Raw genomic sequence first — 25,608 nt, forward strand, 5'->3', positions numbered from 1 at the left:
GTCTTCACACAACAGGATCATAAAAGTAACAGCCTTTAAAATGTGTAAAATCTGTAGAAAATAACAGATGCTTATGGCATTGTATATGAACAGACTACTTGGCAAAGTCTGTAATGCAAATCCAACAAAACAAGTAACAGTCAAAACAAAAAGAGGTAGGGCTATATTCACAGGTATTCGTTGCAGAACCTCTACCCAAGACAAGAGAAGAGACTCATTGAAAACAGCCAAGTAAACCATTGTACAGTAACTTGGCTGGAAGCTAATATCTACGTGACTAAGAGAGTAGTGTCAAAAAACTCCCTTGTAAGCCCTACTGATTCAGTATGGGTTAATCCAGTATGACCCATTGGTTTGCTATATTGTTCCTTCTCGAAGTTCACATCATAGAAAACGGTCAATTTTTAAAAGCAGCAACTTAATTCACGCTGGTCGGCTGGTGAAAGTCAAAAAAGAAGGAAGTTAAGTGGTGGCACGTGGTGTCCGACATCCACCAACTCTCTGGCCTCGATGTATCTTCATGTGTTTGGATAGATGGTCACTGCGGGCAAACTTCTTGTCACATACTGTACACTGATAGGGTTTTACTCCAGAATGGGATCTCTTGTGCCTTGAAAGTTCGTCAGAACGAGAAAACCTACAGATCGCACAAAATAAAAAACAAACAGACAGGTTGATCAATATTCCAACATTGCACATCTCACACCTATGGAGACATTTGAACATCTACCCCCATATTATAAAAGCTGAAATGCTACTTAACCCTACTTACTTTGCTTGAAACAATTCTATGTTCACAATATTCTTTACATGATCAGGTCTCCAGAAGCACTTCTCTGCTTCAGACAGCGGGAATTGGCACTATGGAATACTTGGGACCCAATTCATGATTGTGCTTTCACCAAGATTCTGGTGAAAAACATCTTCAAATGTCCCACAATTTTTCCACAACTCGAAGTCGTGCAAAAATGTTGCCTTTTGGCATTTTATGCCAGTCCCAGCCAGCTTCACCAAAATGGGACACAGCGTAGTGAAGCCCAACTGTCAGTCATAAAAATGTACATCACTTTAGTGGCATAAATTTCTCCACAAATGTACTCTAGTCTTTGACTTGAGGAACATTTCTGCTGGAAGGGCAAGCCTAATTCATTAAGAGGGGGGCACCACTTAATGAATTAGGCGCACCTCACTCCAGTGGTCCTGATTATTTAGACTGGCATACAAGACACAATTTTCAGATATTTAAGCCTACTGGAAGAAGACGTCTCTACAATGTCTGAGTGTCTGCCTCCAGAAGGCGACAGTGATGTACGACAGCACAAGCTGACTGTCACCACCATTATAGTCAAAAGGCCCCATCGGCGCATACGTCAGAATCCAGTTACATGGGTTTGTACGTAAGCCCCGAAGGGACCACTGAGCACGTTGAAGAATGCAAAGTAAAAGAGCCTTTATTGATGTAGTCCCCTACTTCTAGGGCTATATGGATTCGATCTGAGGGAACATATACACCGCTATTGCTTTGTGCAATACTGAAACCCAAACTAGTGCTGGAACAAATAAGAGCTGATTGGTGAGGTTGTTGAACGTTGAATCCCCACCTATATGCTATTGATGACCTATCTTGTGGCCTGGATGACCCTTTTAGGTCTGCTTATCGCAGGTATACCTTGACATTAGTTTTACAGTACTGTACATTCTGATGCTAGCTCCTGGACGGAATTAACTATACGTGGACATTTTTATCCAACCTGTATGAAGAAGGTTACATAATGAGCATTGTATGTCTGGAACTGCGAAAAAGCGAGTCATTGCTACTCTCCTGATGATCACAAAAAATAAAGTCTGACGTTTGTTTTTCATCCTCAATGTGCCGCTGACTGCAAATACTATGATCAGAGTAACTAATCTTTAATAAATTGCATTCACCTCCAGCAGACAACTACTGCATGTGCTGCTCTTAGAGATCACTAAAAACCACTCAAACATTGCAGGTGAAAATTGCCGCTAAGTAATTGATACTACTAGATCCCAGTTGGCAAAGTCCTTGTGCAATGGAATTTGTTTAGTGATTCACGGCAAAAATTCATTTTTAGGACACGTTTTCTTACTAAACACAGGACACTGAATGGCATGTCATTAGTGATGAGCGAACGTGCTCGGAAAAGGTGTCCGCTCATCAGTAATGACATGTCATTCAGTCTTGCATATCTCACATTTATTTCAATGTAGTAATCAAATGGGTATATAAATGCAAAATTTGTTCCTGTGTTTGGTTCCTAAACTCCTGATATGATCAATGAAACTTACAAGCCCGCTGTGTATTTAAACCCCTTTAAAGATATCTTTTAGTTTAATTAAATAGATTTATATCCACAGAGAAGTATGCCATGTTATTTTAAAATGTAACTTTAAAAAAAATAATAATAAAAGATTAAAATTTCCATATTGAAGGCACTTTTGCATTCTGTATTGGGGTGTAAACAGTGCAGCATGGTCCGTGCGCCTTCTGGTAGATGCAACACAAGGGGCTTTCCAAAGAAATGTCAGATTATTACAGGATTGAGGAAGCAACGATGTGTAACCTCTTTAATGACATGGGAGCAAAACACTGATATTCCATGTGCACAGAATGATTGTATTAATAATCATTTTGTGGGCATGAAAATGCAATCTGCCCATATTAACAGGCCATTACTATCTTTCCTTTTCTAGTCTTCTAGGAGAACACTAGAGCAGTCAACTTACATACTCTGTAATGATAATGACAGGGCTCTGCTTATTCTATCCTAGTCTAAACAGCGAAGTTGACTAGTCAGCTAGAAAAAGAGACGCATCCATCTATTGGTCATTTATCTTTTGGCAGTGCGAAAACTGGAATATTTAAGATTTTTTGGAATATAGTACCAATAAACAGTAGGTAACACATACAGACATGGACAAAATTATTGGTACCTTTCTGTTAAAGTAAGAAAAACCCACCAGTCACAGAAATAACTTGAAACTAACAAAAGTAATTTTCAATTTACATTTACTGAATATCAACTAATGAAAATCAGACATTGCCTTTGAATTGTGGTTCAACAGAAAAATAATAAAACAAACTAATGAAAATGGCCTGGACAACAAATGATGGTACCCTAAGAAAAGATTGAAAATAATGTGACCACAGCAACATGTGAAACCAAGGTGTCCTGTAATTAACATTCAAAACGGTAACTTGCATTTATGTGCAGGCCATTTGCATTCGTTTGTTTTCTTTTTATATTTTTCGTTTGAACCACAATTCAAAAGCAAGGTCTTATTTTCATTAGTTGGTAATCAGTACATGTAAACTTGAAAATGACTATAGTCAGCTTCAAGTTATTCCAGTGACCATTGTTGGGTTTTTCTTACTTTTACAGAAGGGTAAAAACAATTTTGTCCACGTCAGTATTATATAAAAAAAAAAAAAAAAACAACATTTTGTAGCTCAATTTCTATTGTAAGAACAGAGAAAAATGACTTATACAGAGGACACATCTGTAGCGTAATGGGTACAAACAGAACCCCCACTGACTATAATGGGTCCATCAGATTTCTGTTTTGGGGTGTTATTTTACAAGACAAAGAGCTGCTATTTACTTACTAGATGGTGGCCCGATTCTAACGCTTCGGGTATTCTAGAATATGTATGTAGTTTATTTATGAAGCTTTAAGAATAATGCAATGAATATACAGGATTTTCCGGGTAAAATATATACATTATCAGTGAAGCGGTGTTTAAATCCCGCGCCAATATCACCGATTGGTCACGCCCGGCAGGGCGTGACCAATCAGCGCAGCGGGGGTTAAATCTCGAGCCAATATCGCTGATTGGTCGTGGCCGGCTGGGCGCGACCAATCAGAGAAGCGTGGTTCAAATCCTGCGCCAATTCACGGACGGACTGCGCCTGTCGCTGATTGGTCTCGCCAGCTGCCCGCGACCAATCAGCAACGCGGGATCTCCGTTACAAACAGACAGAATTAGACGATTATATAGTAGACTAGATGGTGGCCCGATTCTAACGCATCGGGTATTCTAGAATATGCATGTCCACGTAGTATATTGCCCAGCCACGCAGTATATTGCACAGCCCACGTAGTATATTGCCCAACCACGTAGTATATTGCCCAGCCACGTAGTATATTGCCCAGCCACGTAGTATATTGCCCAGCCACGTAGTATGCAGCACAGAGCCACGTGGTATATTGCCCAACCACGTAGTAAATTGCCCAGTGACGTAGTATATTGCCCAGTCACGTAGTATATTGCGCAGCCACGTAGTATATTGCCCAGTCACGTAGTATATTGCCCAGTCACGTAGTATATTGCCCAGTCACGTAGTATACAGCACAGAGCCACGTAGTATATTGCACAGCGAAGTAGTATACAGCACAGAGCCACGTAGTATATTGGCCAGTCACGTACTATATTGCCCAGCCAGGTTTGTCACAGTGTAAAAAATAAAAAATAAACATATACTCACCTTTCCGAGGGCCCCTTGTAGTCCACGGCAGCTTCCGGTCCCAGGGTTGGTATGAGCGCAGGACCTGTGATGATGTCGCGGTCACATGACCGTGACGTCATGGCAGGTCTTTCTAGCGCAGGCGCGCAGGGCCTGTGATGACGTCGCGATCACATGACCGTGACGTCATGGCAGGTCCTTCTCGCACAGGCGCGCAGGGCCTGTGATGACGTCGCGGTCACATGACCGTGAAGTCATGGCAGGTCCTTCTCCCATACCATCTCTGCCACCAAAACCTGCAACGGAAGATGGCGGCCGGCGCGAGCGACTACGGAGGGTGAGTATAGCAGGTTTTTTTTTTTTTATTATTATTTTTAACATTTTTTTTTACTATTGATGCCGCATAGGCAGCGTCAATGGTAAAAAGTTGGGGACACACAGGGTTAATAGCGGCGGTAACAGAGTGCGTTACCCGCGGCATATCGCGGTCTATTACCACCGGCATTAACCCTGTGTTAGCGGTGAGCGGAGGGGAGTATGCGGGCGACAGGCACTGACTGCGGGGATTAAGGAGCGGCCATTTTCTTCCAGACTGTGCCCGTCGCTGATTGGTCGCGGCAGCCATGACAGGCAGCTGGCGAGACCAATCAGCGAATGAATAACCGTGACAGACAGACAGAAGGACAGGCGGAAGTGACCCGTAGACAATTATATAGTAGATACTCGATGCGTTAGAATCGGGCCACCATCTAGTATTCATATAAACATTGGTGTTTACATTTATGTTTTAACCCATTGGACACACTGCCATTGTTTTTCTCCTGTCTTTATTTTAAGAGTCAAAACTTTATTAGTCATCTATCGCTGTATGACAGCTTGTTTTCTACAGGATGACTTAAAGTTTTCAAAGACACCATTTATTTTTCCATATGATAAACTTAAAAACGGGGAAAATTTTTATTCTCTCCCTCACAGACTGTCCTCCATGTTATTCTCTCCCTCACAGACTGTCCTCCATGTTATTCTCTCCCTCACAGACTGTCCTCCATGTTATTCTCTCCCTCACAGACTGTCCTTCATGTTATTCTCGTTCTAGTATATGTATGTAGTTTATTTATGAACGCTGATTGGTCGAGGCCGGCCGGGCGCAACCAATCAGCGGCGTGGGATTTCGGTTACAGACAAACAGACCCTTAGACACTATATATATATATATATATATATATATATATATATATATATATATATATATATATATATATATATATATATATATATATATATATATATATATGTATAAGTATATGTATATATATATATATATATATATATATATATATATATATATATATATATTTATATATATATATATATATATATATATATATATATATATATGTATATATATATATATGTGTATATATATATGTGTATATATATATATATGTGTATATATATATATATGTGTATATATATATATATGTGTATATATATATATATATATATATATATATATATATATATATATATATATATATATATGAGACATTCTTTAAGCTTTTTGATGTTGTACAGTAATTTTTTTGTGGAAAAGGGATATCCTCTCATTCAACTTATCCCATCATAATTCTATTTATTATTAAAAGGTCTGTTCATTCTTTTATTTAATCGTCTAATTAATGAGAACTAGGATAGGTTTTAATTTTTTTTTCTTTAAATTCTTCCTTCTGTCACCCACTAAATTGAACTATTCTGCAAGGGGGCATTAGGAATCATAAGTCCTCCTCTCTGCATAAGCAATATATGCCACACCTGTTTATTGAACAGTTTGAGGCAAGGCCTCGGTGTGAGCCATACTATCTGTTCAATATATGGATGTCCCATGGACAGCATAGATAGTGAGACGGGAAAGCCCATGACACCGACCCGAGATGAGCAAATTTCTCTGACTTGTCTGTGGCATCAAAAAAGTAAAACAAAGATAATACTCAACTGTCCTAAGCCAGCCATTCAACATATTTTACTATTTTTTATCCCCGCCCTGGCCAAAAGTCCCCTATTTACTGGATTCCTATTAAATCAAAAACTGAAAATTTCAACCTGTGGCAAATCAAAATTTTGGGGAAAATTTGTATGAATTGTATTAGTTACAAATCAATTTACTCATTTCTTGTACTAAATGTTTGTATTGCATGAGAATGGCTGGTGGCATACATGGGTACCGATGACAGAGCAAGGAGACACCTAAAAAATAGTAGTGAACTCAAGTTAAAGGTTTTTTTTTTAAATCTGGCAATAACTTTAAAAACAAGACAGCATATGAAGTGTAGTCATGTATTTGCAACTAAGACCAATGAAAGATTTTTTTGTTTTTTTACCTCCATCCACACTCTGGCCACGTGCAAACATAAGGCTTCTCCCCGGTGTGTCGCCGAAAGTGGGCTTTCAGATGTGAACTTTTGGTGTACATCTTGTTACAACCAGGGTGACTGCACTTGTGTACTCTGATCACAGCTGGAGCACCCTTCTGGATTTTTTGCTGCCCTTCAGTGACAAATACCCCTCCTAATGTCAATGGTCGGACAGCCACAGGTAGAGGAGCAATTCTAACATACTTTTGGTCCCCTGGTGAAGTAGGCCCTGGGACGGGAGTTAGCGCCAGGCTTTGGCCCTGTACACTGATTACAAGCTGTGTGAGCCGTACACCACCCGTAGAGCTTTGTGCCAGAGAAGAAGCATCGGGCATTGGTTGGATTTGAAGGATGACAGGAATACTGTCGGTTGTGAAAGATGGACTGGCTGAAGTATCTGAAGTTAGTGAAGGTGATAAATCCTCAGTTGGTGGAGTTGCATCTGTGTCTGAAGCCTGCTCACTTGTCATGCAGTTCTGAACCCATGTTCCAGGCATTGGTTGTTTCTCAACCAGTTCTTCTCGGATAAGGTCCATATTTTCCATCAAAAACTCTTCAATTTCCTCTAGCGTAGGACTGAAGTCACCAGAGATCTGGGCACAAAAATCTGGGAGTTTTAACTGTGCCATTGCAGTAGCTTCCTTTGGCTCTTCCACTGCCTTTACCAATTGGGATAGAATAATTCCTTCCATTTCTTTAAGGCCACCGTCATCTACACCTTTCTTTTGTGGGGAGACAGTACAGTTATCAAGCTGTTCAGCCAGAGATGGAGAGGAAGTTCTGGCATCATCCTGCAGTAGAGTGAGCATTGATACATCTCCAGACTGTGGCACAGCCATGTTTTGTTGACACGGAGAAGTGGCATTAGAGAGAAGATCAGAGGCCGAGAGTGGTTCACTACAGATTAGAGAAACCATTTTCCAGACCGATTATACCCCACAGCCCTTGCCAAGATGGGGTGTGAGACTTCCAGGAAGTAATCTGTTCGGAACCTTAATGTGAGGACTTTCAATGATCTGCAGAAAAAAAGAAAATAACTATTTAGATTGGAAGAGTATGTATTATATAAAGAGGTATTCTGTTTACCACTGTAATGCTAGTGGAGCATTTAGAATGTGCACTGTGTCAACACCACACTACAACTTGCAATAATAAGAAACTGCACATTTAAACAGGACCTTTTACTGGATTTTTTCCATTTAAACTGAGCACCGTCTCCACAGATTCTGGAACTGTTTATCCTTTTTTTCCCCAGTTCCCCTACATTCAATAGTTATAACCCCTGGTACTAAAGAGCAGACAATAATAAATTTCTTCCTTCAATCAACTGGGTGTATACCACAGATCTTACAGTATTTGTGGGCGCTTGCTTTTTCTCCTCTATGTCCAATCAAAACACAGCCGCGTCATAGAGGGGCGAAAGCAAATGCTCACAGAGATCACAGCTGCAGCCTGGCTCAACTTGTCCTCTCTCCCCAATCGCTGCATTCTTTCCTGTACTGCAGCACTACATTGCCAAGCTCATCTGTGTTACAGACGATGCGCTGCTGTTCTATAGTGCTCCGGCTCTCCAACACTGCTGCTCTCCTGTGCTCCGTCACTTCAATAGCAGGACAGGACAAGGCGACTGCGGAGTTCTTAGCGTGTTCACGGCAGACAAATCAAGTTTCAGGAGAACACGCTGAGCTGGGATACAGCTGTGACCTACTCTGTGGGTGTTTGCCTTTTTCCCCTCTACGATGCAGCCATGTTTTGATAAGCCAGTGTCATAGAGGAGAAAAAGTAAAAGTCCATAGAGAAGTTCTGTGGTATACAGCCAGCAGGATGAAGGAAATATTTACACCATTACCACCATAAGAAAAGAAAAAAATCTGTGGACAAAAACAGCTTAAAACAAGGCTATGTCTTGAAAAAGGTGTTTGTTCTGCACCGAAACGCATAGATAATAAAAACTTTCTGGTTATCCATTTGAAGAGTCTTCATTTCAGCAGCACAGTTCTTTTACAAGTGTTCAACTTCTTAAAAGGAGTTCTCCTCTTGTAGTAACACCTTAGGTGAGCACAACCACTTGAGTCTCTGTTATCTCATATTGGAGGGATCACCCTATCGTGCGCTTTTTTGTTCCACCCCTGCATAAATTTCAATTGGAGGAGGCACTCAAGAGTAAATTTAAAAAATCCAGTGAAAGACCCATGTCCTACTTTGCAACCACTGTTTTACATTACATTGCCTGTACAATAAAAAAAAACTGCCACTTTGCAAAAGACTACAAGCAAACCTTGCTCAATCTCATCCATAGGAATGTGGGTAACTTGCTTATCGCTTGGGGTCCCAGTGGTCAGCAAGTTATTCACTTTCCTATAGACAAGACTGCACATGGTTTACTTGTAACCTGTCACCATGGATGGACAATGCTTGACTTTCGCTTCATTTATTGTCTATGGGACTGCTGGAGAACGGTGGGAGCAGTATACCTCCGCTCTATTCAAGGTGGGGCTACAGAGCCCTGATCTGGGGATGGCTGGGGTTATGGAGAGGACTCCCAGCAATCAGACATCTAGTAATGAGAATTACCCCACATATTGTCTACGGGAAAGGCAAGTGCTGTCCTCCGCCTTCTCTGGCAATCCCTTTGACAATGAATGACGAGAAAGTCACCTCTCTCTGCTCTATTCATGACAGGAATGTAAAGTCTCAATCCTGAAATCCCTGGGGGGTCCCAGCAGTTGCCCCCATTAACCAGTATAGGCTTGCCCATCCTATGGATAAGGAATAAGTAGTGATATTAGGAGCCTTTTCATACTTTTATGTATACAGACAGGGTGCAGTCTTAAGTATACAGTAAGCTTTGAGAACACGTTACATAACCGCAGGAGAAAACTTGTTGCGTCCTGCACATTTGATTCAGCTGAACTGAAATATCCGTGAAACTGAAAATAATTAAGATTAGATCACATGTATGCAACATTGGTTCTCCTGCTTTGTGTGCGTCCGCCCGCATCGGTCCAGCACATCAAGAGTTATGTATTCGGACATCCTGGAACCTCAGGAGGTGGCTCTACAGACATGAGCTCACACAACCATAGCTGCTTAACCCTTGTGAGAAAGGAAGAACATTACCTCAGAATCACAGCTACCATCAGCTCCTTTATGGCCAACACTAATCAAAGTCCGAGACCCTTGCACTAAGTGACCTTGGTAAGTGGTCAATGGCAAGAGGCACGATGGCAACACCAATTTCCACACAGATCATTTTGCTTCAGGTTTTTTTAGTCACTAATGATTCCAAGAAATGGGACTGAGAAACTGCGATATTATCTACTAAAGCAATATTAGAAATACTATCTAGGGGGAAAAAAAACAGTGAATAAAGCAATATGAATAACAAGTAAAACAAAAAAAACCTCCAATTTATCACGACTGGAGTTTCATAAGCCGGCCTTGATGAACGATGAGCTGGAGTAAGATACCCCTAATACATAAAGAGGAGTTCCCCTCCAAATGGCGTTTCCTACATATGCAAAAGTGGACCCCAAATGTTTCCGGCATAGCTCCCAACCGTCCCTCATTGTGCGGGATTGTTCCGGATTTGATTCTTTGCCCCGCTGTCCAGCGCAGGACGCTCTCATCCCGGGAGACAGCAGGAGAACTCCGTCACACCCCCTTTTGTTAGGCCACGCCCCTTCCCCAGGTTCCTGAGTCTCCCAGCATCACTGTTCAGAGAGGGAGAGAGAGGAGACACTTCTAGTTTGAGGTAACAGCCGAACACAGCCTGGGTGCCAAGCAGAGCCATGTGTGTACAAGGTATACGGAGTGGAGCAGCGTGTGCAATGTGTATGGAGCGGAGCCATGTGTACGAGGTGTACGGAGCGGAACCGTGTGTGTATGAGGTGTGCGGAGCAGAGCCATGTGTGTACAAGGTATACGGAGTGGAGCAGTGTGTGCAATGTGTATGGAGCGGAGCCGTGTGAGTACGAGGTGTATGGAGCACAGTCGTGTGTGTACGAGGTGTATGAAGCGGAGCCATGTGTGTACGAGGTGTACGGAGTGGAGCCGTGTGTGTACAAGATGTATGGAGATGAGCCGCATGTGTATGAGGTGTACGGAGTGGAGCTGTGTGTACGAGGTATACGGAGCGGAGCCGTGTGTGTGCAATGTGTACGGAGCGGAGCAGCGTGTGCAATGTGTACGGAGCGGAGCCGTGTGTGTACGAGGTGTACGGAGTGGAGCCGTATGTGTACGAGATGTATGGAGAGGAGCCGTGTGTGTATGAGGTGTACGGAGCGGAGCCGTGTGTGTATAAGGTGTATGAAGCGGAGCCGTGTGTGTACGAAGTGTATGGAGTGGAGCCGCATGTGCAAGGTGTATGGAGCGGAGTCGTGTGTGTACGAGGTGTATGGAGCGGAGTCGCATGTGTACGAGGTGTACGGAGTGGACGCTGGCTGTGTCGGATCAGAGCAGATATTGCTCCTCGCTCTGACACTGACTGGCACAGGAAACACGGAGGTCTTTATCAGTGGCGTATCACAGCTGCAGCGACGTGAGCAGTCAGCGGCGCAGCTGGATGACACCATTCAGCGCCGTGGGAGTGGAAGCTGCCGGCTGCTGCGAGGGAGCGCGGTGAAAGGTGTCTGTGTGTAGTGATGGAGAAGGCAATGATGGGGGTGGGGTAACCATGTGTGGCCATTATACTGTACCCAGCATTGTGTGGGGCCATTATACTGTACAAAGCATCATGTGGCGCCATAATACTGTATGGACCATCATGTGGGGCCAATATACAGTATGGAGCGTCGCGTGTGGCCATTGTACAGTATGGAGCGTCGTGTGTGGCCATTGTACAGTATGGAGCGTCGTGTGTGGCCATTGTACAGTATGGAGCGTCGTGTGTGGCCATTGTACAGTATGGAGCGTCGTGTGTGGCCATTGTACAGTATGGAGCGTCGTGTGTGGCCATTGTACAGTATGGAGCGTCGTGTGTGGCCATTGTACACTATGGAGCGTCGTGTGTGGCCATTGTACACTATGGAGCGTCGTGTGTGGCCATTGTACAGTATGGAGCGTCGTGTGTGGCCATTGTACAGTATGGAGCGTCGTGTGTGGCCATTGTACAGTATGGAGCGTCGTGTGTGGCCATTGTACAGTATGGAGCGTCGTGTGTGGCCATTGTACAGTATGGAGCGTCGTGTGTGGCCATTGTACAGTATGGAGCGTCGTGTGTGGCCATTGTACAGTATGGAGCGTCGTGTGTGGCCATTGTACACTATGGAGCGTCGTGTGTGGCCATTGTACAGTATGGAGCATCATGTGTGGCCATTATACAGTATGGAGCGTCATGTGTGGCCATATTTTTTTTGTTTATAATTATTGTTTACAAAACATTGTGATCAGAAGTGCTAAATGGGTGTGGTTGGGGCGTGGCTAGTTGTGAAATGGGTGTGGTCAGAGGTGTGGCCTAAAATTTGCTGACTTTGTCCCTCTTTCCCTTCTTTGAAAGTTGGGAGGTATGGTTTCCGGTAATGTAAAATTGAGCGGTGTAGTCATGATCTCACTGTTGCGGCCAAAACACAGACCAGAGCAACGGCAGTGAGCCAACAATGGAGTGGGGCAGGGTGAGCACCATATGGCTTTGTTATTTTACATTACAGGAAACATTTGGGATCCACTTTTCCAAAAGAATAAAACCTCTTTAGGCCATGTTCACACCATCCTTTTTTTCATGCGGAATCGCCGCGATTTTCCCGCTGCGGGTCCGCAGCTGTTTTCCATGCAGGGTACATTACAATGTACCCAATGGAAAACAGGAACTGCTGTGCCCACATTGCGGAAAATCGCATGTCACTTCTTTTTGCGGAACTGCAGCGGTTCTGCACCCATAGACCTCCATTGTGAGGTCAAACCTGCAGTAAAACCCGCAGATGAAAAAAATATCTGCGGGTTTTCTGCGGTTTGTGGTGCAGAACCGCTGCAGTGTGGCTGCCCTCCCGTGCCCCAATCCCACCCCCCCATGCTCCAATGCCACCCCCCGTGCTCCGACGCCACCCCCCGTGCCCTCATCTCCCCCCCTTATACTTACCCGGCCTCCCGGTGTCCGTCCGGCCGTCTTCTCCCTGGGCGCCGCCATCTTGCAAAATGGCGGGCGCATGCGCAGTGCGCCCGCCGAATCTGCCGGCCGGCAGATTCGTTACAAAGTGCATTTTGATCACTGAGATATAACCTATCTCAGTGATCAAAATTTAAAAAAATAGTAAATGACCCCCCCCCTTTGTCACCCCCATAGGTAGGGACAATAAAAAAAATTAAGAATTTTTTTTTTTTTTCCCACTAAGGTTAGAATAGGGTTAGGGGTAGGGTTAGGGTATTTTCAGCCATTTTAACCCTAAAAAACTTCCTAGAAAACACACAGACTCTGCATAGAAAACTGCATAAAAAACGCATCAAAAAACGCATCAAAAAAAGGAACAAAAAAGCACCAAAAAAGCACCAAAAAAAGGACCTGCGTTTTCTGCCAAGAGCTGCGGTTTTTAGTCCTGAAAAAAAGGAGGGAAATCAGGAACGTGTGAACATAGCCTTAGTGAATGTAGCACATCTCTCAGCTGTCAAACACCAGAGTAAGAGATTTACTCTAGTCATGGACATTTTGGTGAATCAGATATCATGTTTTGTCACACCATTTATTCAAAACGTTGGCTGTGCTGGAGAAAAAAAATTCCAAAAATCACAACATTTTTGTGCAATTTGTTACTGCACAGTTTTTGGTTTTTTTTTTGTCTGGACACACTTTTTTAATCTTGTGCAATTTGATTTCCTTATAGCTTATTCCCACCCACATCAATGTAACGTATCCTTTAGGCTGCCTTCACATGTTGCAGTTTCATTGCGATCTTTTTATGACATCGCATAAAAACTGCTATTTTTTTGCTGCGACTTTTGAAAAATTGCAAAAAGGTGCATTTTGTGAAAGCAGCTTGTGTGTTTCAGTTTGATTACTTTTCAGCACTAGTGATGAGCGAATATACTCATTATTCGAGATTTCCCGAGCACGCTCGGGGGTCCTCCGAGTATTTTTTAGTGCACGGAGATTTAGTTTTCATCACCACAGCTGAATGATTTACATCTGTTAGCCAGCATAAGTACATGTGGGGGTTGCCTGGTTGCTAGGGAATCCCCACATGTAATCAAGCTGGCTATAAGCTGTAAATCATGCTGTTGAGGTGAGGAAAACAATCTCCGAGCACTAAAAAATACTCGGAGGACCCCCGAGCGTGCTCGGGAAATCTCGAGTAAAGAGTATATTCGCTCATCACTATTCAGCACTTTTGTCAGCCATTTGGGCTATGTGCACACGTTGCAGATTTTGCTGCGGATCCGCAGCGGATTGGCTGCTGCGGATTCGCAGCAGTTTTCCATGCGTTGTTCAGTACCATGTAAACCTATGGAAAACAAAATCCTCAGTGCACATGTTGTGGAAAATACCGTGCGGAAACGCTGCGGTTTATTTTCCGCAGCATCTCAATTCTTTGTGCGGATTCTGCAGCGGTTTAAACCTGCTCCTCAATAGGAATCCGCAGGTGTAAAACCACAGGTGGGATCTGTACAAAAACCGCAGGAAATCAGCAGTAAATCCGTAGTGCGTTTTACCTGCGGATTTTGCAAAAATGGTGAGGAAAAAAATCCACTGTGCACATAGCATAAGAATAAGTGCCCAAAGTCATGAATCGTCAGCGCATTGTACGCAGCAAATGTCCGCTACATGAAAAGTGCTGCCGTCTACTGAACGCAGGTGATTCCGCATGTGGTCATTGAACTCAATTAAAGGTGCCCATAGCCCGCTCTCTTGACTACCCCCTGTACAAACTCATGGCTAAACAATCATGATTTCAACATAAGAGGGGAAAAAAATAGAATTAGACTTACCGGTAATTCAGTTTATAGGAACCTTCCACAACAGCAGTATCAGAGGATGTCTACCCGCCCTAATAGGGAACAGGAAATCAGAGAGCTTAAAATACCCTCCCCTTCCTGCAACCACCAGTGTTTTTTCTGGACACAATAGCATGAATAGTTACCACTTAAGTGCAGGAATCATCCAATAAGAATATCAGATAGGGAGGGAAATTAGTGCTGTTGTGGAAGGTTCCTAGAAACCGAATTACCAGCAAGTCTAATTCTATTTTCTCCAGTCACCTTCCACGACAGCAGTACCGGAGTGATACCAACAGCTAATTTCTTTAGGGAGGGACAACAGCCTGCAGAACACGTCTGCCAAACGATAGGTCCCTATTGAAATTTAGCCTGTAATGCCTGGTGAAAGTATGGATTGACGACCAGGTGGCAGCTCTGCATATCTGCTCAGACGATGCGTTCCCTCTCTCTGCCCAGGACGTCGAGACTGAACGGGTGGAGTGAGCCTTCAGGGATGCCGGGGGAGCAATTTCCCGGGTTGAGTATGCAAGACAGATGGCCTACTTGATCCAGTTAGCGATCGTACTTTTAGCCGCTTTCTTGCCTCTATTCCGTCCTGACCACTGGACGAAAAGGTTTTGATCTATTCTCCAACCCTCCGTTTGTTGGAGGTAGAAGAGGACCACCCTGCAGACATCCAGGGTGTGAAAGGTTTCTTCCTTCGGATTAGAGGGATTTGGACAGAACGAGAGTAAGACAATGTCTTGATTTCTGTGGAAGTCTGAGACTACCTTCGGCATAAAGGCAGGGTCTAGCTTAAGGATTATGCTATCCATGGTTATGGATAAGTATGGTCCTTGTACTGATAAGGCCTGTAACTCTCCTATATGCCTAGCGGTAGTGATTGATACTAGGAAGACAGTCTTGAGGGTCAGGATTTTTAAACTGATGGCTGATAGGGGCTCAAAGGGGTCCCTGGTCAGACTATTTAGTACAAGGTTGAGATCCCAAGGAGGGGTCTGGACCTGGAGCCTAGGACGAATCCTAGCCGCAGATGCCATGAAACATTTAACCCAACGGTGGCCTGCTAAATCCTGATAAAAAAAAAAGGAAATTAATGCAGACACCTGAACTTTTAAGGTGCTAGGTGAGAGTCCTAACTCCAGTCCCTTTTGGAGAAATTCTAATATCTGAGCGATGTTGGGATGGAATGGATCAGGTTTGTTTGGGGCACACCGGGATGAAATTTTTTTCCAAACCTTGCCATAGATGGCATTAGTTATAGGTTTCCTACTTCTTTGTAGGGTTTGAATGACGTCATCCGAGACCCCTAGCTCTCAGAATCTTGGCCTCAGTAACCAGGCTGCCAGTTTCAGCCTGTGTAGGTCTGGGTGTAGCAGTGGTCCCTGCTGAAGAAGGTCTACTATCTGAGGTAGAAGTATCAGGCCTTCCAGAGACATGTCTGTTAGTGCGCCGTACCAGCTTCTTCCTGGCCACATAGGTGCTACCAGAATTGTGACTTGATCCGTCCGGATCTTCTGTAACGTCCTTGGCAACATGGGAATTGGTGTGAAGGCGTATGCCAGAGCAAATTTCCAAGGATGGGAGAAGGCGTTCAGTCCCTGTGCCTCGCTTGAGGGGTTGAGGGAAAAGAAAGTGCTCGACTTCGTGTTCTGACTGTTGGCAAACATATCCATGTTAGGACTTCCCCATCTCCGGACTAGGGATAAGAACACCTCTTGGTTCAAGGACCATTCTCCAGGGTGGAAATCTTTCCTGCTTAGGAAGTCCGCCTGGGCATTGTCTGACCCCTTTATGTATACTGCCGAGACGGACAGGTGATGTCTTTCTCCCCAGGAAAAAATCCTTGCAGCGGTTGATTTTAGGATGGTGTATTTCGTGCCTCCCTGGTGTCGGAGGTAGGCCACCGTAGTTGTGTTGTCGGACATTATCCGTACATGGTGACCCTGAATGAGGACAGATGCGGCTTTTAGCGCCTCCTCCACCGCTTTCAATTCTCTGATTCGAGGATCTGGACCTGATGCTTGGGGGCCACAACCCCTGGAAGTGGGAACCTTCTATTATGGCACCCCAACCTCTCTGGCTTGCATCTGTTGTGAGCACCTTCAGAGGCATTTGATCCCAGCTGACTCCTCTTTGAAGGTTCTGGGAGTTCAGCCACCATGAGAGAGAGGATTTCACGTGATTGGGGAGGGGAATCCTCCTGGTTAGAGCATTCTGGGGTCCTTTTGAATGCCTCAGGATGTGGGTCTGAAGGACTCTTGTGTGAGCCTGGGCCCAGGAGACTGCCTGGATGCAGGACGTCAACAAACCCAGGATTGACCGAGTCCCTTAGGGTCGGAGAATTCTGGCTCCTGAACCTGGAGATCCTGTGGACGAGATAGTCCTGACGGGCCCTGGGTAAGAAGGACATTCTTTCCCTTGAGTCCAGAAGAACTCCTAGAAATTTTTTTCTTGGTGATGGATGGAGGTCCGACTTCTCCAAGTTCAGAATCCATCCCAGTGATTTCACGATATCCAGGACTTTCGTCACATCCTGATTTAGACGAGGGACAGATGGAGCGATAAGAAAATCGTCCAGGTACGGGATGATACAGATCCCCTGATGTCAGATGAAGACCACTGTTTCTGACATGATCTTGGTAAAGACCCGAGGAGCTGATGAGACTCAGAATGGAAGGACATTGAATTGATAATGGCTGGCTCGATGATTCTGGGCCACTGCAAATCTGAGGAACTTCCTGTGGTCGGGATGTATCGACACATGATAGTAAGCGTCCCTCAGATCTACCGTAGCCATTACCCAGTCCTGCCCAATCAGCGGGATTGCTGATTTGATTGATTCCATTTTGAATCTCTGGTAATTGATTACCTGATTTAGGGGTTTCAGGTATATAATAACCCGGTGTTTCCCAGAGGGGTTTTTCACCAAAAATAGGTGAGAATAGTGGCCTTCTCCTATTTCCTGAGGAGGTACCTGGGAGATTACCCCTGCCTGAAGCAGATCGAGAATATCTGCATTGAGGCGTCCCCGAAGGTGTGGAGACTGTAGGGAGGTAATTGAGGAAGAGGACTCTCGAATTCAAACCTTAAGCCTTCCCGAATGGTAAGCAGGACCCACTGATTTGTGGCGATGGCCTGCCATTGGGAAAGAAACCCTGAGAGTCGGCCTCCGACCGGAGAGCAGTCATTGTTTTTTAGGGGTCTGCTGGGGTCGTGGAACAAGGATGTTCCTAGCTTTACCCCTTTGGGGTAACTCCACCGACCCATTTTACCCCTGTAATCCCTCTGGGGGACCTGCTCACGGGGGGGGGGGGATGAAAAAAGCATTTCCTCAAGCTTTTTTTGCTCCGGAAGAGCTTTCTTTTTATCCGTAGCCTTGTCTAGGATGTCATCGAGGGCTGGCCCAAACATATAATGACCCTGAAACAGAATACCACACAATTTGGATTTAGAAGTCACCTCCCCAGGATTTAAGCCATAGAGCTCTCCTAGCGGAGTTGGAGAGAACTGCAGACCTATCGGCTACCCGTACAGACTTAGCGGAAGCATCCGCCAGGAACCCCGTTGCCTTCTGAAGTAATGGTAGGGAATTTAGAATTTCCTCCCTAGCTGTCCCCTGAGAAAGGTGATTTTCTAGGATACGTAACAAGAGAAATAGGGATCTGGCAACACATGTGGAGGCCACATTTGTCTTCAGCAGATTAGTAGATGTGTCCCAGGATTTCCTCAGTAAGCTCTCAATTTTTCGATCCATAGGATCTTTGAGCTGCAAGGAATCCTCGAAGGGTAGAGCCGTTTTTTTGGTTACCCTGGATACTTGAACATCTACCTTAGGCATCTCCCATAAAGAACAGTCCCCCTCCAGAGGGAAACGATTCTTCAATTCTGATGGGACACTCAAAGCTTTCTCAGGTAGGCCCCACTCATGAAGGACAAGGTTTTCAATGTTCTCGTGTACAGGGAACCCTTTCGGGGGTCCTAGGCTTTAACCCTCCAAACATGTCATCCTGAACGGAATGACTCGCTACCTACTCTTCCACCCCCATGGTGCCCCTCACCATGGAAATTAGCTCATCCATATCTTCAGAAGAGAAGAGATATTTTTTATTTTTTATGGTCAGTTTTGGGGTTGGAAGTAGAACCCTCATTCTCTCCAAATGTCCTCTGAACCCGAGGTATGGATCTCCCCCGAGTCAGATACAGTAGGAGCCATCTTCCTTTTCTTAGGAGGAGGAGGCTGTGGTGTCGGGGCCAGAGACAGGGCCGCCATAGAGGATTGGACCTCCTGTTTGATGAGGGTTCTGATGCTGTCCAGGAGGGAGTGCTGTTCACTACGCAGCACTTCATCCGAGCATGGTTGGCAGAGCTTTTTCTTATAAGCTGAGGGAAGCTTGGTCGCACATGTACCACACTTGGTGCTGGGCATCTTATCTTTTTTAGGAGCAGGGACCTTGTCTCCCTAGAAAGAGAGAGAAAGGCGGACTAAGTCACTTAATAACAAAAGCTGGACAGCAAGGGACCTCATCCTCTACTTAACGTACCGTCACATTTAGCGACGCTCCAGCGATATAGACAACGATCCGACCTAAACTAGATCGCTGGAGCGTCGCTGTTAGGTCGCTGTAGAGTTGTCAAACACAGCAACTCCAGAATGATGCAGGAGCGATCCAGTGACGTACTCGTTCTCGCTGGTTGTTAGCTCTGTGAAAAAAACATTGCAGGCATCGTTGCTTTTGCTGTCAAACATGACGAATCACGCCGACCTGACGACCAAATAAAGTTCCGGACTTTCAGCTACGACCAGCGATATCACAGCAGGATCCTGATCGCTGCTGCGTGTCAAACACGAGATCGCTATCCAGGACGCTGCAACGTCACGGATCAATGTCGTTCTTGTTGTAAAGTTGCTCAGTGTGAAGGTACCTTTACAGTCCGAGGGTGAACGCTGGGCTCTGCAGAAGCAGAGTGCATGGATTTGTCTCCGTCCATAGGGTCAGTCAGTCAACAGTCAGAAGGGACACAGACAGAGGCCTTACCTGGAGACTTCCCCCGACCAGGAATATATAGACATCGAGGTCGCCAGCTAATTCTGTGCTCCTCCTCTTCCCAGGGTCCGTAGGGGGTGTTGCAATTGACCGCCTGTCATGGCTGCTGCAGGCTTGGAACGCCGGCGCGCGGGCTCCTGAGCATGGAGGCTAGACCAGAAGTCCGGACACGTCACTTCCGATGCGTGGCCTCCAGCGGCAGCAAGGTGGGAGGAGAGAGAGCCGGGGAGCTACAGGAGGACCCCGGAGAGCTTCACTGCCCTGCTTTGCCCCATGAGAGAGGCACAGGAAGGGCGGGATGGAGGGTTCCAAGTCGCGCAGTGCATGCAGAGATGGGAGCAGTAACCGGAGGAGGAGAGCGGAGCCCCCGACCTCAACTGCCCGGCCATTAAGGTAACAGTGCTCCGATCGCCGGCCACGGTAGCACTATCTGAGAACCTCTTCATGCCCTATAGGGGACAGGAAAAACACTGGTGGTTGCAGGAAGGGGGAGGGTATTTAACCTCTCTGGTTTCCTGTCCGCTATTAGGGCGGGGAGACATCCTCAGATACTGCCCCGTCCTGGAAGGTGACTGGAGAAAGCCACTTTCACACGAGCCTCAGTGGCTTAAATCCCTTGAAACAAAAGGGATTAGTCCTGTTCCTTCTCTGCCAGTCCTGGACACATCAGAAAGTCCCCATACATATCAGATGCTGGGATCTGTCATCTTGACAGCCGAGATCCAAGAAAATCAGCTATGTGCTTTAAACATCCATGTATTACATTTACAGTCATGGCCAAAAGTATTGACACCCCTGCAATTCTGTCAGATAATACTGATTTTCTTCCTGAAAATGACTGCAAACACAAATTATTTGGTATTAATTTGTCTTAAATGAAAAAACACAAAAGAGAATGCAGCAAAAAGCAAAACATTGATCATTTCACACAAAACTCCAAAAATGGGCCAGACAAAAGTATTGGCACCCTCAGCCTAATACTTGGTTGCACAACCTTTAATAACTGCGACCAACCGCTTCCTGTAACCATCAATGAGTTTCTTACAATGCTCTGCTGGAATTTTAGACCATTCTTCTTTGGCAAACTGCTCCAGGTCCCTGATATTTGAAGGGTGCCTTCTCCAAACTGCCATTTTTAGATCTCTCCACAGGTGTTCTATGGGATTCAGGTCTGGACTCATTGCTGGCCACCTTAGAAGTCTCCAGTGCTTTCTCTCAAACCATTTTCTAGTGCTTTTTGAAGTGTGTTTTGGGTCATTGTCCTGCTGGAAGACCCATGACCTCTGAGGGAGACCCAGCTTTCTCACACTAGGCCCTACATTATGCTGCAAAATTTGTTGGTAGTCTTCAGACTTCATAATACCATGCACACGGTCAAGCAGTCCAGTGCCAGAGGCAGCAAAGCAACCCCAAAACATCAGGGAACCTCCACCATGTTTGACTGTAGGGACCGTTTTCTTTTCTTTGAATGCCTCTCTTTTTTCTCCTGTAAACTCTATGTTGATGCATTTGCCCTAAAAGCTCTACTTTTGTCTCATCTGACCAGAGAACATTCTTCCAAAATGTTTTAGGCTTTTTCAGGTAAGTTTTGGCAAACTCCAGCCTGGCTTTTTTATGTCTCGGGGTAAGAAGTGGGGTCTTCCTGGGTCTCCTACCATACAGTCCCTTTTCATTCAGATGCCGACGGATAGTACGGGTTGACACTGTTGTACCCTCGGACTGCAGGGCAGCTTGAACTTGTTTGGATGTTAGTCGATTTTCTTTATCAAACATCCGCACAATCTTGCGTTGAAATCTCTTGTCAATTTTTCTTTTCCGTCCACATCTAGGGAGGTTAGCCACAGTGCCATGGGCTTTAAACTTCTTGATGACACTGCGCACGGTAGACACAGGAACATTCAAGTCTTTGTAGATGGACTTGTAGCCTTGAGATTGCTCATGCTTCCTCACAATTTGGTTTCTCAAGTCCTCAGACAGTTCTTTGGTCTTCTATCTTTTCTCCATGTTCAATGTGGTACACAAGGACCCAGGACAGAGGTTGAGTCAACTTTAATCCATGTCAACTGGCTGCAAGTGTGATTTAGTTATTGCCCACACCTGTTAGGTGCCACAGGTAAGTTACAGGTGCTGTTAATTACACAAATTAGAGAAGCATCACATGATTTTTCGAACAGTGCCAATACTTTTGTCCACCCCCTTTTTTATGTTTGGTGTGGAATTATATCCAATTTGGCTTTAGGACAATTCTTTTTGTGTTTTTTCATTTAAGACAAATTAAATGAAGATAATAATAACAAAGAATTTGTGTTTGCAATCATTTTCAGGAAGAAACTGAGTATTATCTGACAGAATTGCAGGGGTGTCAATACTTTTGGCCATGACTGTACAATAAGAAAATTAATTAATTGTCATATTAGAAGCGTTACCTTACTCAGAAATTAGAATGGAACAAACAAGTAACAGACAAGCAACGTGTGAATGTTTTTGGTGCGGCCTGTCTTCATGTGGGTGCGTGCGGAGACCGAGATCTAGCTGCTAATTTTGGCAGCTGGTTTCTTGTAACTCTGCCATGTGATTAGAGCCCAGACTTACCCTCATTCATACCAGCTGCTTACAGTATGGCATATACTTACATGACACAGCTCGGATCTATTATTGGGATGGCCACATAGCAGACTGGATGTGACTCAACAATATTAGAATTGGGCTAGGTGCAGACAGCTGTATCGGTTTGTTCATCAGAGAGAATAGAGTTGATCAACCTTGATTCAGAGTACGATCCGATTCCATTCTGTTAGTCTGTGGAAATTGGACTGCACTCAGATGTCATCCGAGTGCAGTCCCATGGTTTACATGGACTCATTGACTTGCATGGCCAGGCATGCAGTGAATAATTCCTTGGACTGGCTCTGTCTGAGGAAAGAAATCTTCCCCAATAGCAGCGGCAGTGCCCCGATAGCAGCGGCCTCTTTCGACAGGATCTGAAACATTGGACAGGTTTTGGACATTGCTTAGTGGAACAGTGAATGCTACTGCAGCTGGATCCCATTAAATAGTAAGGTCCCAGAAGACTATTTTAATTTTTCACAAATTTTAAAGAGAACCAGTCTTTAGGTTCCCAATACTTATGGCATAACTAAAGAGACCTGTTGAGCTTACATTGAACATCTATGCAGCTGTGCACTATAGACGACACTCTACTGCAGTCACGATCAGCGTGGTCACCAACCATGGCTTGTTAACCCCTTAGATGCTGCTGCCCATTGAAAATTGCTATTTTTACGACAGATTAGATTTGGAAAATTTGTCCTAATCATGGAGGGACAGTGAAAGGTCACTAAGAGGGTGAAAATTGACACATATGAAAATGTGATCCACAACACTGAAACAGTCCGTGGCTACGTACGAGAAAAATCACTATGTCTGAACGAGGTCTTAACAACACGTAAAATGTTCGTCCACCCTCCGTCCCCCCAGTCTGACTGACAGCTGCAGCCTGTGAGACCTGAGCAGCAGGACGGACACCGAGGAGCTGTCAGTCACACTAGGACGGCAGAGATAGAGTTAAACTTTCAAAAAAGCCTTTGTCATCCACACTGACAGATTTTCAAAGTTAGTACACCAGCCTCATCAGGCCTCAGAGCTCTATTTCATAGCACTTTGTATCTGGTAACAGATCTCAGTACACGCAGTGTGTGGCAGCCTAGGACGTGACTAATAATGTTCAGCAAGTGCACAGAGTTCATAGTTTTGGTTCAATTTGCACTTTTGTAAGAAATTGCAATATTAATAACTGCCCCCTTTATGTGGTGGAGAACCCTAACGCTTTACCTCCCAGACAGCTCTGCCCTCAATGTAACACTCTGATTGGTTCCAACCTTATTCCCCAGCAGAATTGCCCCCCGCACCTATGGGGACACACCCACCCCGTGTGACAGCAGCCATCACAACACTGCAGGCCTGCCGATCACTTCGGTAACTTCTCCCACCGATCGGCGGCGGCGATCGTGCCCACGTGCGATCGTTCCAGCGCGCGGTGTCGGGCACGATCCGCTCGTGTATTGTCACGCATGGCGGCCGTGGGCGCGTACACACACGCCTCGCACAACATGTCAACACGTCAACTTTCCCGCACAGGGAAACTTTGCAGAACACCAAACACTACAGTCAAGTCCTGCGTCTGCAGAAGCGGCTCGTGTGCACGAGGGCGGAGACGGAGCCTCACCTGTCCTCCCGCGCGGCCCCGCACTGTTACCCCAGGGCCCGCATGGCGCTGCCGCAGCTCCTGGCTTCCATGCTGGCATTCAGCACTCACATGACTAGGGGAGGCTCGATCTGCAGCCGCGCGCGCCCATTGGACAGCATCAGAGGGGCTCGGCTGATCACCATCACTCCGATTGGCTCTCGTACTTAAAGGGCTCGCCTCTGGCCTGCAATGTTACGTCAGAAAAAGGGGTGCGCGTGTTAGAGGGGCTACAGTTGTACATGAGGTGGGCTGCGGGCTCCGTGTGCACCGGGCATGCAGGGTGGTGGCAACGGAGAAAGTACGGAGCGTAAGGTCGGGGCGGGGACTGCACCGTCAGTACACGTGTCTGCTCGGGGGGCGTGTCCTCCTGGGATTTAAAGCGTCCTGCTCCATAGGGGAGATGGATCCTGCACCCGGGCCTGCAGCGTGCTTTGTGTATGTCTCCGGCAGCCACGTGGCGCCTGCTCCGGGATGATGACATCGGTAGCTCGACTGTCACTGCTCTCCCATATTAGTCACATCAGGGGAATCCCAGTGGTTTCATAGTGAGGATTATTCCTGGAATGAGATATTTCCACAGTAACTAGTGTGTATCTGCCCCACACGGCCCCAGGATGGCGCAGATCCGCCGCAGTCCCATACAGTTTCCATTTAGAGCTGCTCCTTGGTAGTGCTATGGCCACTCAGCCATTGGCTAAGATCAAGTGTAGAAGCTCCTGAAGAGGCGGCATAGCCAAGGCCGCTCTGGGAGACTGACGCAGTGCACACTGTACGCCAGGTGTCTCATAGAGTCATCTGCTGGAAAACATGGCTCCCCAGGATCGACGCCATTGGGTCCAGTAAATTGCGACGTTCCCGAGGATTGGTGACCCTGGGGCAGTAGCGTAGCTACCCGGGGGCAGAGGCAGGGCTGCCACTAGAAATTTCGGGGGCCCAAACTGGCAACAGTTTCAGGGCCACCTTGAGACTCCGCCCAGGCTCCACCCCAGCCCCACCTGCACGCTCCACCCCTCGAACCGTCCACAGTCACACCGTTCTCTCTTGGAAAAACTCCACTTCTCACCTATCACACATTTAGGCTATGTGCACACGATGCGGATTTGCTGCGGATCCGCAGCGGATTTTTCCGTGCAGAAACGCTGCAGATCTGCTCTGTGATGAGCAGTATAATGTTATTCAATGGGAAAAAAAGCTGTGCAGAAAAATCAGTGCGGAATTGCTGCGGATTTCAAAGAAGTGCATGTCACTACTTTTGTGTGGATCTGCAGCGTTTCTGCACCCCTCCATCTTAAAATTCCGCAGTGGCAAAAACCGCAGAAAATCTGCATCAATTCCGCATAAAAACTGCACAAAATCCGCATAAAAAGACCGCGGCAAAACCACGGCTGCAGATTTTGCCAGGAGATGCGGATTTTGTGCAGAAAATTCTGCACCTCTTTTCCTACGTGTGCACATAGCTTGACAGTTCCCATCACCAGATCACATACATA

General features: G+C 45.6%; 1 protein-coding gene across 1 annotated transcript; it reads right to left on the minus strand.

The window, feature by feature from the left end:
* Positions 1 to 24,178, minus strand: LOC138669611 (Krueppel-like factor 15). The gene is made up of 3 exons (XM_069756230.1): positions 24,098 to 24,178; positions 6,866 to 7,914; positions 1 to 637 (listed from the first exon to the last, which is right to left on the minus strand). The coding sequence occupies exons 2-3, from the start codon at positions 7,813 to 7,815 to the stop codon at positions 463 to 465; spliced, it is 1,125 nt and encodes a 374-aa protein (XP_069612331.1). The 5' UTR covers positions 7,816 to 7,914; positions 24,098 to 24,178; the 3' UTR covers positions 1 to 462.
* Between the last annotated feature and the right edge of the window lie 1,430 nt (positions 24,179 to 25,608).

The sequence above is a fragment of the Ranitomeya imitator genome, chromosome 3 (genome assembly GCF_032444005.1).
Source record: "Ranitomeya imitator isolate aRanImi1 chromosome 3, aRanImi1.pri, whole genome shotgun sequence".
Classification (NCBI taxonomy): Eukaryota; Metazoa; Chordata; class Amphibia; order Anura; family Dendrobatidae; genus Ranitomeya; species Ranitomeya imitator.

What these genes read in the sequence shown, in the direction of transcription:
- LOC138669611 (XM_069756230.1), bottom strand. Translation starts at nt 7,815, where the DNA reads ATGGTTTCTCTAATCTGTAGTGAACCACTCTCGGCCTCTGATCTTCTC. An exon ending in TGGCCAGAGTGTGGATGGAG is followed by an intron (nt 638 to 6,865) that starts GTAAAAAAACAA and finishes TGCGATCTGTAG; the next exon opens with GTTTTCTCGTTCTGACGAAC.